Source organism: Nomascus leucogenys, chromosome 12 (genome assembly GCF_006542625.1).
Source record: "Nomascus leucogenys isolate Asia chromosome 12, Asia_NLE_v1, whole genome shotgun sequence".
NCBI lineage: Eukaryota > Metazoa > Chordata > Mammalia > Primates > Hylobatidae > Nomascus > Nomascus leucogenys.
Genome location: NC_044392.1, coordinates 48,041,355 through 48,057,206, shown reverse-complemented (window position 1 = coordinate 48,057,206; position 15,852 = coordinate 48,041,355). Strand labels below are relative to the sequence as shown.

General features: G+C 40.3%; 1 protein-coding gene across 2 annotated transcripts; it reads right to left on the bottom strand.

Annotated features, from left to right (window-relative positions):
- Nucleotides 1-371: 371 nt before the first annotated feature.
- On the bottom strand, nt 372-14,620 carry SPRR2G (small proline rich protein 2G). Of its 2 annotated transcripts, none has more exons than XM_003259287.4 (2): nt 1,639-1,676; nt 372-921 (listed from the first exon to the last, which is right to left on the bottom strand). In XM_003259287.4, exon 2 carries the CDS (start codon nt 898-900, stop codon nt 679-681), a length of 222 nt encoding a protein of 73 aa, XP_003259335.1. In that variant the 5' UTR covers nt 901-921; nt 1,639-1,676; the 3' UTR covers nt 372-678. The 2 variants fall into 2 exon arrangements, with proteins under 2 accessions (XP_003259335.1, XP_030679313.1); XM_030823453.1 differs by lacking the exon at nt 1,639-1,676 and adding an exon at nt 14,569-14,620 and having other exon boundaries at nt 633-921.
- Between the last annotated feature and the right edge of the window lie 1,232 nt (nt 14,621-15,852).

The window sequence follows — 15,852 nt, the reverse complement described above, 5'->3', positions numbered from 1 at the left end:
CCTATCTGCAGTGCATAGAAGACTGGCTGCCACATGATAGACAATTAGGAAACATTTGTGAATAAATTAATTGCTATGCGTACACTCAGCTGAATACATGCTCTCTTACTTTTTACAGATGATGAAACTGAAGCTAAGAGAGTTTAGGTAATTTTTTCAGTCATACAAGCTAGAAGGGGTAAAAATGAGTTTAAAACCAATAAAAGAGAATTATTTGTTGTACCGAATCCAAAACACACATTTCAAGCAACACTGAATTCAGTGATGGAAAAGCCTAATAATTCTAATAATTCAATAGGAATGAAAAGGAACACTCACTTGATGTAGTTAACAGATGAGGTTAAAGACATGAAATGCAAACAAAAGCAATGTGGGCTTAACCATGAAACGTGTGCTTTATTGGGAAGAAGCAAAAGAATAAACACACTTGCTCTCGGGATAGGAACCACCATCTACATCACAGACAGCAAAGCGAGATTAGGCGATGATCCGGCTGCTCATCTTCCAACAACATATCGGTTTTCAGAACCAAACCTTTTCTCTGTCAACTCTCAAGCCAGGCAAAGATTAGGGAAGATGCAGCCTCCCACTAGAGCTGAAGGGAAGATGATGGAGTGCTGGGACTAAGAAGAGCCACTGGATCTTGTTGTTTCATGGTCCCGATGAATTCTAGTGATGTTACTTGCTCTTAGGTGGATACTTCTGCTGGCAGGGTGGGTACGGTTGCACAGGAGGGCATTTATCCTGGCATGGTGGAGGTGGGCAATGCTCAGGTGGACAAGGAGGAGGCAGGTAAGGCTCAGGGCACTTCGGGGGTGGACATGGCTCTGGGCACTTTGGCGTGGGGCACACAGGAGGTGGCTGGCAGGGCTGCTTGCACTGCTGCTGCTGGTAAGACATCTCTCCTCAGTCTCAGGGAATCTGAAAGATACACAAGCAACAGTGCTCATAAGAGAGACAGTCATGTTGGTGAAGCAATTAGCTAGGACATCAAATCTCCAGTATCTAAGGATCAACTTTGATCCTTAATACAGTCTTTATGACTTTGGGTAGCTTCTTCACACTTCACTTTTAGGACCTCTTACCCTCAGTTCTTCAGTCTTTCTGGCTGTTCTCTCATTCTACCATTTTCTGAAAATAAAATTGCCTATGAGACAGAAACAAGTGTTGTCTGAATACAAACACTATCTGAAGAAGAAAAACTCAGATATTGAAATTCTAGCCAATACCAAACAAATCTGTACTCTTATCTTCCATGAGGCCCTAGTTACCAGTTTTGAGCTGGCTGTGGTGCTGAGCCATGAGTTTTTGAAGAGAATTGCAAAAACTTGAGCCCATCACCCAAGGAGATTGCACTCCAAGAGAGATGTATTTGGAACAGATGTGAAGCAGGGGACAGAACAGCATCTTGTATCTCTCACTCTCCTTCAGTTTAAGATTTTGTATATTTGACTCCAGGTTCCTCATCACCTTCATGTTTATCTACCAAATACCAGCTAAAATTTACCTTCAAGACCTCATTATCTTCTTTTTCCTATCCATGAGGATAAATTGGTTAAAACAAATAGGGATTTCTGTCCCCAGGTTAAACCCTAACACCATCCAAGTGCAAGAAAGGCTTCTAAGATTTGTACTCACCAGCGTCTCCAAGATCTACAACTGAATGGCAAGAAGATAGCATCAGTGTGGTGGAGAGTCCTTTTATAAGGGGCAGGCAGCCCTACACAGGGAACAGCCCAGGACTAGCATGCTGTGCTTATTTCCCAACCAAAATACCACCTGCATGTAATCCATGCTGGTATCACAAAATTCCTAGTCCATGATCCTCCCCAGCAGGATAAGTGCACAGTGATTCACTTGGGACATTATCTCAGTTTCCTCATGCCAGTGGCAATTGTAGAATGTGACAAATTGTCTGACAACTGTGGTGCTTTCCTATAATTAGAGATGGTGCATCTCCTACTTCCCAGCTTCCAAAGTATCCTGTATGTAAAACTACTCCCATTCAATTTCACATGCCCAGTATCCAGCTGTGTTCTCTTTAGTAGAGACCAGTATGTGCTGATCCTGCAGCCTGGCTATATCCTAACCCTTAACTGCAGTTTTTCTTTACAACTAACTTCCCCTTTTATCATGGCCTATTAATCCTTAGGCTTTTCGTGACAATTAATTGACTTGGACAGGGTGACAAAATCATATATCAGCTTCCTAGATGCTGATAGCCCCAACCTGGGTGTGTTCTGACATGGTATTAATGAGCTTAAACAAGGCAACATCATCTCTCAGTTTTCTAGGCCATTAGAGTCATGTTGGGGCCCCTCCTTAAAGCTTCACATTTGCATATTTACCCACTAACCTCATCTCTATGGCCCTTGTAACTATAAGTGACTTGTGGTCTACTAGAAACCCAAATCTTCCAACAACATATCGGTTTTCAGAACCAAGCCTTTTCTCTGTCAACTCTCAAGCCAGGCAGAGGTTAGGGAAGATGCAGCCTCCCACTACAGCTGAAGGGAAGATGATGGAGTGCTGGGACTAAGAAGAGCCACTGGATCTTATTGTTTCATGGTCCTGATGAATTCTAGTGATGTTACTTGCTGTTAGGTGGATACTTCTGCTGGCAGGGTGGGTATGGTTGCACAAAAGGGCATTTATCCTGGCATGGTGGAGGTGAGTCTTCTCCCATTTTCTTCCAAACTGACTTAATGTATGTGCTGCATCCATTTTGAAGCTTTTCCACTCATACTCTTTAAATATTGTGTGTTACTTTCTCCTACATGTTAATTCAATTTACTCCTTCACAATTTCTCTCTTTTGAAGTGACATGTAGTAGGATTTCAGGCTTTCTTTGCACATTCAAGGAATGAAGTTCTGTAAAGCTATTTATCCTGCCATTTACTTCACGGATATTTTTACCTAAATAAGTAAAATATAGCTGGCACAGATCCCACAGATAATTTCTTAGTAGAGCTTATTTAACCATATTAACACTTCAGCTAGTATTACTCACTGTCCCAACTTGGAGAAAACTTGAGTACCTTGGTTATGCATACATCTACAGCCACCACTACTGTGTGGCATTAAATATTTCCTAACCTCCTTGAAACACAGTTTACACAGCTGTAAAACAGAAATAAAACATATACCTACCACAAAAGTCTCCTACAAAAACTCAAAGAGTGGCCTAAAATTATGCACATTACATAGTAGGTCTTCTAAGAAATATAAACTCTAAAATGTAGAAGAAATAAGAACTAATCATAACTAACCAATAATTTCAAACATGTCAAAAAAGATAATAAAGAATGGCATTGTTTAGAGTAAGGCCTATCTAGTGAAGATGCTTTCCCTGCATCCCCCATTCTTCTAGCTGTAGTCACTACTAATTAGACGGCATGGGTACCATAGCACCTGCAGGGTCGGCACCTTGTTTTCCTGAGAAAGCCCCTCTCACTATCTGAGGGAAGATTTCATGCCTTGTGCTCTTTACGCAGAAGAATACTGTGTTGTACCTGCAATGTTTCAAACTTGATTGGGTTGGTACAGTAGAGAAACAAAAAAAACTGAGGACCTAACATGGGAATTTGAAGAGGTAGGAACATCTTTGAGTTTAGCCCTACTATTAAATTCTTTCTCAGCATCTCAGAGGAACAACATGAGGCTAGTTATCCCTCCTGAGTACTCTGAAACCAAACAATTTAGTCATCTAAGCTACTATCAGGAAACTGACACACTTCAGGGATGCCAGAAGGAACAGGGATGCTCCCGGGATGGGTGAGGCACTTTCACAGCGTTCTTTCTCATGTTGAAATCCTAGGAACCATAGCTGATGCATGCTGAAGAATTAGCTAAGGATTACGTGACTTAAAACAGTTCTATCAACACAATTTTAGACCTACTTTTCTTTGCCTCATGTATTACTAATAGATTCCAAAGTTATTTTTACCAATAAATTATTTGGTTTACCATTTATGCTTGATAAACTGAAGGAGGATTGGTCTTTTAAAGAAAAGAACGCTTAATGAGGTTTGCCAGCTTCACAAAGAAGGATAATTTTTTTATAGAGAGAGAAAATAACTAAAGGACAGATGATCCTCATTTTTCACAAATAATGGGCACTTGAAGCACTCTGTGCAAATTAAACATCTGAAACTCACATAGTATCTACATGAGGATTTGCTAGAGTTTACTTATAAACTAGTAACCGTGGTTATCTCAGGAGAAAAGTTAAGTATCTAGCGGATAGGAGTGGGGGAGAGACTAACTTTTCACTGCATGACTATTTTCTTCTCTTTTGAATTTTGGTATCATGTATATTTTTTGCTTATTCAAAATGTTTAAATATTCAAATGTTCAAAGATATTTTAAAATTGAAATAAATAAATCTGTGAGTAAATACTATGTTAGCAAATCGGCATGGTATAAACACAATGATTGACTTAAGTCCTAATTAGGTGTGTAACTTTGAGCAATTTTCTTAACATTTCTGCAATTTTCAGTTTCTTCATTGAGAAATGGTAATAATAATACTTCTCTGGTGGACATTTTTGTAAGGCGCAAATAAAATAAATTAAATAGTAAGCCTAGTAAAACAACCGTGGAAAGCTGGGAATTATGAAGCTGAATTACCTGGTCCCAAAGTTCCTGATTAAGCCCCTTGTCTTTCCCACAAACCCCTTGAAACTCCAGTATTCTCTATCCTGTACACCAATAATCACCCAACTACTTGAGTTACCTTGACATTTTCCCCTCTACTACATGCTACTTATCTAAACTCCTCATCCTGACAGTTCAACAGCCTAAGAATCTCTGGAATCCATCTCTCTCCTTCTATGCTGACTGCCATGCCCTAGTTCAGGGCCTCCTCATCTCTTGCTCGATTATTACCATAGCGTCCTAATATAGCTCTCTTTCTCGATCTTGTTTGATTTAAATCCATCTTTCCATTGCCATAACAGTGATACATTAAAAAGTAAAATCTGACTACATCACTTGCATGCTGAAAATACTTTAACTTACAAGAGTAAGTTCTAGGTCCATTACATAGCCCTTCCTTAACCTCTAGCCTCATTCCTTATTACTCCACTTTTTGAACTGTGTGCTGTCATGTATCAAACTCTGTAATTTTGCTCACATACCAGTTTTTTCTATCCTCAGTGAATTTATTTACTAACCTATAATATGCCATATTGTTATTGTTTTACCGGGTTAATGTCTACACAATTCTCTAAAAGCCATCACTTCAGTGAAAAGCCTTCCTGGATCCCTCCTATTAGAGCAGGTGCCACTACCTAAGAGTCCCATAAAACACTCTGAGCTTCGCATTAAGTGTTTAGTGCAACCCATCTGCATTAAGCGGATTTCCCACCCATATCCTTTTCCCTTGAGCTTGCAAGCACTTTGAGTAGTCAGACTGCAACTTCACCTTCTACACTCAGGACATGATCCAATAACTGAAACACAGTACGTGCTAAATAAATAGTTGTTAAAAAAATAATGATTTTAGTTTCTAAATTTTGTTGTCTTACATGAGTGTCACAACAATCTTGCGAGTTCTGGGGGAAAGAATATGCTATTACTGTGACTAGAAAAAAATAACTTAATATTCTACTGAATTACTATGTGATTTCATGATTTTCCAGACATCATCTTTCCACTACATTAGCCCTGCCAAAATCCACACACCTACCTATAGCAATTGGAATTACAGATAATAGAGCCTTGACTATTTAGATTTGGGGCTCCTATATTTGGATACTCCATGACAATTTGTCCCATTGCATGTGATTGCTGAATAACTTTGTAAACACCATGTATCTTGCCAATGGATTACAAAAGGAATTGTCTAAAGAATTGTAAGATGCTGACATTGCAGAGTTTCTTTAGTTCATGTCTCCTGTGACAGAGGTAGTAGAATATTAAATATTATTTTTATAACATTTGGTAAGAGCAGTACATTTAAATACACGCTGTTTTCTCTATCCTCCCTCACCCTCACCATTCACTGCCCACTGCTGATTGGTAGAGAGGTTTGTTTTGTTGTATTGAACCAGATAATGGATAAAGAAGAAGATTAAAATAATACCAGAAAGCCTAGACAAAGTCATACTAAAAAGGACAGAAAAGGCAAAAGAGAAGGTAAGGGCAGCTACCATGCAAAAATGAGTACAAATTTGGGGAGAGAGGTAAAGAGGATTTTAAGTTATTTTGTGGCAATATAATTCTAGTTTGCCATTTGTTAAGTAAACATCAGTATTTAAATTGATTTTCAATTGTGTTTCCTTTTTAGAACTCAGACTAATATTTCCTCTGAATGTCACCCTGTGCATAAGGTCAGAACAAGATTGTTTGGCTTTATTCAAAATGTAGAGATCTCCTCAATTTACAGGGTAAACCACATGGTAAATTGAGGAGCTGGGGCTTACTGCCACTGCCAAGCATCACCCAAGAATATCACACCACTTTCTACTGAATGCATAGTACTTTGGCACCATCATAAAATCAAAAATATTGTAAGGAAAACTAGCATAAGTTGGGGATTATCTGTATTTTGTGAATTATTGCTCAGCTTTTGGAACTTAAGGTACAAGTTTCATATATATCTTTTTTAGATTACATGTAGAATAATCATTAATTTTGTTAAGTGTGATGATCATCTTGTGGCTATTTTAAGATATCTGTTAAAAACACATACTGATAAATGTATAGGTGAAATGATATGGTATTTGGAACTGTAAAATAGTTCAGTGATAAAAAGAACAAACAGTGTGGGAGAGTAGATGAAGTCAAGAATAACAAATTGTTGATAATTTTTGAAGCTAGGTGATAGGTCCAAGGGAGATAATAATACTCTTTTTTATTGCTTTTATTGAGGTATAATTGATATACAAAAACTCATGCACATTTAATGTGCACATCTGGATGAATGTAGACATATGCATATACCCATGATATCGTCACCACAATCAAGATACTAAGCATATCCATCACCTCTAAAAATTTCCCTATGGGTTTTTTGTTGTGTTATTATGGGTTGGTTTGTTTTTGTTTGGTTTGGTTTGGGTTTAGGTAAGAACATTAATGTGAAATCTATCCTCTTATATTTTAAAGTGCATGATACCATTAGTCCATTCTCACACTGCTTACAAGCATACTACCTGGGACTGGGTAATTAATAAAGAAAACAGGTTTAATTGACTCACAGTTCCCCATGGCTGGAGGGGGGCCACACTTACAATCATGGCAGAGGGTGAAGAGGAAGCAAGGCATGTCTTACATGGTGGCAGGAGACAGAGAGGGGGCTGGGGGGAGCTGCCAAACACTTTTAAACAATCAGATCTCATGAGAACTCACTCATTATCACAAGAACAGCATGGGGGAAGCCGCCCCCATGATCCAATTACCTCCCAACAGGTCCCTCCCTCAACATGTGGGATTGTAATTCAAGATGAGACTTGGGTGGGTACACAGAGATAAACCACATTATTCTGCCCCTGGACCCTCCCAAATCTCATATCCTTTTCATATTTCAAAAACAATCACACCTTCCCAACAGTCCCCCAGTGTCTTAGCTCATTTCAGCATTAACTCAAAAGTCCAAGTCCAAAGTCTCATCTGAGACAAGGCAAATTTCTTTCACCTATGAGCCTGTAAAATAAAAAACGTTAGTCACTTCCAAGACACAATGGGGGTACAGGCATTTGGTAAATGTTCCCATTCCAAATGGGAGAAATTGGCCAAAACAAAGGAGCCGCAGGCCCCATGCAAGTCTGAAACCTAGCTGGACAGTCATTAAATCTTAAAGCTTCAAAATCCCCTTTTGACTCCATGTCTCACACCCAAGGCATGCTGATGCAAGGGGTGAGCTTCCATGGTCTTTGGCAGCTCTGCCTCTGTGGCTCTGCACAGTACAGCCCCTGCAGCTGCTTTCTTGAGCTGGCATTGAGTGCCTGCAGCTTTTCTAGGTGCACGGTGCAAGCTGTCAGTGGATCTACCTTTCTGAGGTCTGAAGGACAGTGGCCCTCTTCTTACAGCTCCACTAGGCAGTGCCCCAGTTGGGACACTGTGTGGGGGCTCCAACCCCACTTTTCCATTCTGCATTGCCCTAGAAGAGGTTCTCCATGAGGGCTCCATCCCTGCAGCAGACTTCTGCCTGGACACTCAGGCATTTCCATACATACTCTGAAATCTAGGCAGAGGTTCCCAAAGCTTGACTCTTGTCTTCTGCATGCCCACAGACCCAACACCATATGGAAGCTGCCAAGGCTTCAGACTTGCACCCTTTGCAGGAAGCCATGGTCAGGGCTGTGCTTTGGCCTGTTTTAGCCATGGCTCAATCTGGATGGCTGGGACACAGCATACCAAGTCCCAAGGCTGCACTGAGCAGTGGGGCCCTGGGCCTGGCCCACGAAACAATTTTTCCCTTCTAGGCCTCTGGGCCTATGATGGGAGGGGCTGCCACGAAGATCTCTGAAATACTCTGGAGACATTTACCCATTGTCTTGGTGATTAACATTCCTTTCCTGGTTACTTATGCAAATTTCTGCAGCTGTCTTGAATTTCTTCCCAGAAACAGGATTTTCCTTTTCTACCTCATGGTCAGGCTGCAAATTTTCCAAACTGTTATGTTCTGCTTCTCCTTTGAACCTAAGTTTGAATTTCAAATCGTATCTTTGTGAATGTATGTGATGGTATGCTTTCAGAAACAACCAGGTCACCTCTCGAATTCTTTGCTGCTCAGAAATCTCTTCTGCCAAATACCCTAAATTATCTCTTTCAAGTTCAGAGCACCACACATCTCCAGGGCAGAGGCAAAATGTCACCATTCTCTTTGCTAAAGCATAGCAGCAGTGACCTTTACTCCAGTTCCCAATAAATTCCTCACCTCCATCTGAGAACAACTCAGCCTGGACTTCATTGTCCATATCACTATCAGCATTTTGGTTAAAACCGTTCAGCAAGTCTCTAGGAAGTTCCAAATTTTCCCACATCTTCCTGTCTTCTTCTGAGCCCTCCAAACTGTTACAATATCTGCCCATTACCCACTTCCAAGGTCACTTTCACATTTTTAGTTATCTTTATAGCAGTACCCATTCTGTTGGTACCAATTCTCTGTATTAGTTGGTTCTCACACTGCTATAAAGATACTACCTGAAACTGAGTAAAAAGAAAGCAGGTTTAATTGACTCACAGTTTTGCATGGCTGGGGAAACCTCAGGAAAATTACAATCATGGCAGAAGGCAAAGGGGAAGCAAGGCATGTCTTACATAGTGGCAGGAGAGACAGAGAGGTTGGGGGCAACTGCCAAACACTTTTAGGCCATTAGATCTCATAAGAACTCACACACTATCACAAGAACAGCATGGGGGAAATTGCCTCCATGATCCAATCACCTCCCAGCAGGTCCCTCCCTTGAAATGTGGCGATTACAGTTTGAAATGAGATTTGGGTGGGTACACAGAGCCAAACCATATCAACCATATTGTTAACCATAGGTATTATATTGCACAGCAGGTCTCTGTAGAATTTATCTTATATAACTGAAACTTTATACCCACTGAAAAACAAATTTTCTATTTCCTTCTACCCCAGACCCTGGCAACCACCATTCTTTTCTCTGCTTCCATAGGTCTGGATATTTTAGAAACTTCACATAGTAGAATCATGCAGTATTTTTCCTTCTACATGACTGGCTTATTTCACTTAGCATAATATCATCAAGGATCAAACATGTTTTTGCAAATGACAGGGTTTCCTTCTTTCTAAGGTTCAATAATATTACATTGTATATATAAGCCACAATTTTTCAATTCATTCATCTGCTCATAGACATTTAGATTGTTTCTGTATCTTGGCTATTGTGAATAAAGCTGCAATGAACATGAGAATGCAGCTATCTCTTAGAGATCTTGATTTCCATTATTTTAGATATATCCCCATAAATGGAATTACTGAATTATTTTTAATTTTTTGAGGAAACTGCATACTGTTTTCCACAGTAGCTGCACCATTCTTCATTCATGCCAACAGTGTGTAAGTGTTCCAATTTCTCCACATCCTCATCAACACTTGTTATCCCTTGTTTTTTGGGAAGTCAGGAAACAACAGGTGCTGGAGAGGATGTGGAGAAATAGGAACAGTTTTACACTGTTGGTGGGACTGTAAACTAGTTCAACCATTGCGGAAGTCAGCGTGGCAATTCCTCAGGGATCTAGAAATAGAAATACCATTTGACCCAGCCATCCCGTTACTGGGTATATACCCAAAGGATTATAAAACATGCTGCTATAAAGGCACATGCACACATGTGTTTATTGCAGCACTATTCACAATAGCAAAGACTTGGAACCAACCCAAATGTCCAACAATGATAGACTCGATTAAGAAAATGTGGCACATATACACCATGGAATACTATGCAGCCATAAAAAATGATGAGTCCAGGGACACGGATGAAGCTGGAAACCATCATTCTCAGCAAACTATCACAAGGACAAAAAACCAAACACTGCACGTTCTCACTGATAGGTGGGAATTGAACAATGAGAACACATGGACACAGGAAGGGGAACATCACACACCCAGGCCTGTTGTGGGGTCAGGGGAGGGGGGAGGGATAGCCTTAGGAAATATACCTAATGTTAAATGAAGAGTTAATGGGTGCAGCACACCAACATGGCACATGTATACATATGTAACAAACCTGCATGTTGTGCACACGTACCCTAAAACTTAAAGTATAATAAATAATAATAATAACAGTCATCCTAACACACATGAAGTCACATCTCATTGTGGTTTTTGCTCTTCATTTTCCTGGTGATTAGTGATATTGAGCATTTTTTCATATACATGTTGGCCATTTGTATTTCTTCATTGGAGAAATGTCTATTCAGGTACTTTGCCCAGTTTTTTTTTTATTAATTTTTTTTTGCACACAAAAACAATAAACATTTTCTAAAAATACATACAAACAAAAAGATGCATATCAAACATATTAGGAAGGTTGCACATGGGAAGTCGGGGAATAGAAATGGGGGGTGGGAATTAAAATAAATGAGAGAGGGACTTTATATGGATCAGTGATAATAACTCAATCCTCTATTTGACAAAGAAGAAGGAGAAGGAAGAGGAAGAAAAAGAAAGTGGGATAAAGGATCAGAAAGGGAGGAAAATAGAAAAAATTAGAGTATGACTCCAGGGTAGACCTGTTTTGTTGTCACTGAGTTGGTTGGTTGGTTTGTCTGTTGTATTTTTCATATGTTTCGCCATGTTGGCCAGACTGGTCTCGAACTCCCAGCCCGAAGTGATCAACCCGCCTCGGCCCCCCAGAGTGCCGGGACCACAGGCCTGAGCCACCACGTCCAGCCCCCACATTGCTTCTGGCCTCCGTGGTAGACCTCCCAGACGGGGCGGTCGGGCAGAGGCGCTCCCCACATCCCAGACGGGGCGGCCGGGCAGAGGAGCTCCTCACTTCCCAGACGGGGCGGCCAGGCAGAGACGCTCCTCACTTCTTCCCAGACGGGGCGGCCGGGCAGAGGCGCTCCTCACTTCCCAGACGGGGCGGCTGCTTTGCCCAGTTTTTAATTAGGTTATTTGTTTTCTTGCCTTTGAGTTGTTTGAGTTCCTTGTATATTTTGGATATCAATCCCCTATCACATGTATGGTTTGCAAATATTTTCTCTCATTCTGTACGATGACTTTCCACTCTGTTGATCCTTTCATTTGCTGTCAAGAGGTTTTTAGTTTGATGCAGCCCCACTTGTCTACTTTTTTATTTCATTGCCTGTGATTTTCATGTAAGTTTCATCTATAATTTGCATTAAATCATTACCCTAGGACTCACCTAGGAGACCCAGTCTGCCATTTGCTGGTCTGTTGGAACTCTGGAGCAAAGAAATGAGAATGACCATATATAAACTGTGAATAATCTTAGAAATCAGATGGACAAAAATTGCAAAGACTACTCTAGAATTAGAAATATAACCTCAGGTAATATGCAGACTTTGAGAATCTTCACATCAAAAAGAAAATAGGTTTCAAATAATGGTAATTGACCTTTCTAAATTGACAATGTCTAAAATCTCCTTCATAAAATTAGAAGACAGAAAACTGCATTTCAACAGTCTCCATGATACCAATAGGGGGTTTTTGGTGGTGGTGGTGGTGGTGGTGGTGGTTGTTGTTTAACTTTTATTTTAAGTTCAAGGGTACATGTGCAGGTTTGTTATATAGGTAAACTTGTGTCATGGGGGTTTGTTGTACAGATTATTTCATCACCCAGATATTAAGCCTAGTACCCATTAGTTATTTTTTCTGATCCTCTCTCTCCTCCCCACCTCCTCCCTCTGATAGGCCCCAGTGTGTGTTGTCCACCTCTATGTGTCATGTGTTCTCATCATTTAGCTTTCACTTATAAGTGAGAACATGTGGTATTTGGTTTTCTGTTCCTGCATTACTCTGCTAAGGATAATGGCCCACAGCTCCATCCATGTTCCGGCAAAGCACATGACCTCATTCTGTTTTATGGCTGCATAATATTCCATGGTGAATACCAGTTGTTTTCAGGAATGCATGTCCTATGTTGAATGGAGCAGGGAGCTACCTAGAGTAACCCAAACACTCTGCCCTTCTGCTGTGCCTGAGCCAGGACATCCTGGAGGCTCCATTACTGCTATGGGTCCCACCATTAAACAGCAAGTTAGTGTGTCATGGCTGGGGAAACAGACAGAATCACAGTTAAATTAGCCCACTGAAATGTGCAGGCCCAAGACCCTGGCCTTAGAATTGCTTGGTAACCAGAGAGAAAGTGAGGGGCCACAGGGTCCTAAAGCAGGACACATCATGGACTGGGAACCTCAAACTCCATGGCCTGACCACCTCAGACTTCCAGCTCATATCAGATGTTATGTCTTCCAGGAATCCTCTCCCAACTACAGCCAATCTGTGCATCTTTGTCATTGCACTTGCCAACATATTTTAATTTTCTATGTGTCTTTATATTTTATACAAGATATTATGAGCCCCTTAGGGCAGAGATAGTGCCTTACTCAATCTTGGGTCCCCAGTGCCTATGACAGGGCATGGTACATAATTGGGGTCAAACAAATATTATCGAACAAGTAAATAAACATTAGTTCTAATGCCTAAAATGACAATAAAGAATCTTCTCTCATGATTAGCAGGTCCAGTGATAATAATGGGAGAAACAAAACTGGCTTTTAACCATCCATTCAATCAATAGTTTTACTACATAGCAGACACCATTAAAAATGCACAAGATGAAGATTTGAGCTGTTCATGACCCTAATCTTGAAGAATATACAGTGTATTGTGACAGACAAGACTTGCTTCCAGATGATCACAACACGGAAAAAGTGGCACTGGAAAGGAAGCATTATTTTTAGAACTGTGCATGGATTGAGTGTGATTTTGTGTGCACATGTGATTGACAAAAATGGAGCTGAGGGGTCAGCAGACAAATTATCTCATGGGTGAGGTTATGTTTCATAAAATAAAATATGGTTGTCTACACATTCCGAAAAGAAGGTCATCTTGCCAAAGGCACATGATTTTCTAAACATCTCATCTTTCCACTATATTAGCCCTGCCAAACATCACACGCCTACCTATAGCAATTGGAATTATAGGTGATGGAGACTTGACTATTTATATTTGGGGCTCCTACATTTGGGGACACATAAAAAGGTAAGAGGTCTTCAAAATATTAGCTGGGGAGCAGTGTATACCAATTCCAAAGCAAGTTTCAAAGCAGGAGAGGTGTCCCATCCTCTTTTTGGAGACTAAAATGCAGCCCTCAATCCTCTTAACCTTGGCATTCTGTTCTCAGCTCAGTCTTTCCTACTCACTTTGTCCCTCTGACTGTTCTCCTCCTTTCCCAAGTCTTCACCCCATCCATGTACCTTCTGTGCACTGCATCTGTGTCTCAGCCCTGTTGGGAGGCCATAGGAATGATATTCCTAAACAGCCAGTTAACATTTCAACCTAGATTATCACAGCTCTTGAGCACAGTGTATCCAAAACAAAACCCATCCCATTCTTCATAACCTTGCTGCTCTTCTGGAGGACCAAAACTCTATATCAACATCACCTATTCTGTCTTCCAAAGTCTAAGATTTTGAGTCATCTAAAATACCTCATATTTCTCAATCCTCACCAAATGGTATCAATACCATTTCATACTAATATATAGTAATATCAATAATAGCAATACAATTAGAAAGAGAACTTTCTAATCTCACTAACAGAGTTAGTTCAATCTTTTATATAATTTATCTTATATGGAGTTATGAAATATTTTCGTTCTCAACTGCGTTTTTCAAGTAACAGTTTTACCAGATTTTAAAATAACAGAAAATGTTATTTGGTAAACAAAACTTAATGGACAAAATCATTCACAACCCAAAGAACAATGATGGAGATTATTTAAGTGCCCTTGGGCATGGAGAGGCACAGGTCTCTAACTGACTGACAGGCTGGCTCAGCAATGAATGGCAGGACCATGAGGCAAGGAAGAGAGGTACAAGAAAGGTGAAAAGTGGGTGTACCTGGAAGTTTTGTCCACCAGCAACTATCCCTGGAGAAAGTCATTTAGTCCAGAATCTCTAATCCAATGCTGATGGGTGGGCAGAAGCTCAAAAGAGTAGTCTGAAGAGGGGAGGGGAGAAGGAAGTAAGTGGCTCTGTTATTTTAAAATAATTTGAGTCCAAATACAGTCATCCCTCAATATCCATGGGAGATTGGTTCCAGGACCCTCCCATAGATACCAAAATCCACAGATGCTCAAGTCCCTTATATAAAATCGGATAGTGTTTGTATATAACCTGTATACATCCTCTGGTATAATTTAAATCATCTTTAGATTACTTATAATACCTAATACGATTCCTAAACATCACTTCATTGTGTGTGGTGGGTTCGACATAGAACTCTGCACACTGCAAATTCAAGTTTTGCTTTTGGCAAATTTGTGGAATTTGTTTTCTGAATACATTTGACCCACAGTTGGTTGAATCCACAAATGTGGAACCCACAGACATGGAGTACCGGCTGTATGTTTAAGGAGCCTATAAACTCCCCTCAGGCTAAAGATGGAAAGTAGCAGGATAACAGGATAACTTCTACACACTTCTCTCTTCTCCCTACACACTTCTCACCTCTCCCTGGTGCAAACTTTTGGGAAATTATTTTTGTTTCCATCCATCAAGTTGATCAAAGATAAAAGTAACTTAGGTCCTCTGAGAAAAGGAGCAACTAGAAGAGGATAATGAATGAGATGGTTCTACCTGGCAGGAGATAGACTCCCATTGAGTCTGAAAATCAGATCCAGAACATTTGCACCCAGGTAGCTTTCAAGGTAGGATTTAGAAAGCAAACATGGATGGATGGATGGAGGGATGGATGGATGGATGGATGGATGGATGGATGGATGGATGGATCAGTTGATTGATCAAAATATAGGTGATTCTAAATATTGATAGATATTGAATAAATTAAATAGGATATTCTAAGTTTAAAAAAGTCAAAGAGAATTCATTGATTCAAGCACAGAGGAAGCCTACTACAGAGCATAAAACTGAACCTGGAGTAGATAACTGACTTCACAACAACTTTCCCACAGCTAGATTATGACAGACAGAACTTCCCAGGTTCCAGAACTTGAATCCTTTCTCTGCCCTCTCTGACTTCATTTTCCTAATTTATAATGTAAGTCTGGTTCCTCAGAGGCATCAAATAGAGACTCGGGGACCATTGTTCTAACACAAAACTGCAAGACGACGAGGCTGGGATACAAATCTACTGTTATGTTATCTCCTCTCCCAGAACTCCTT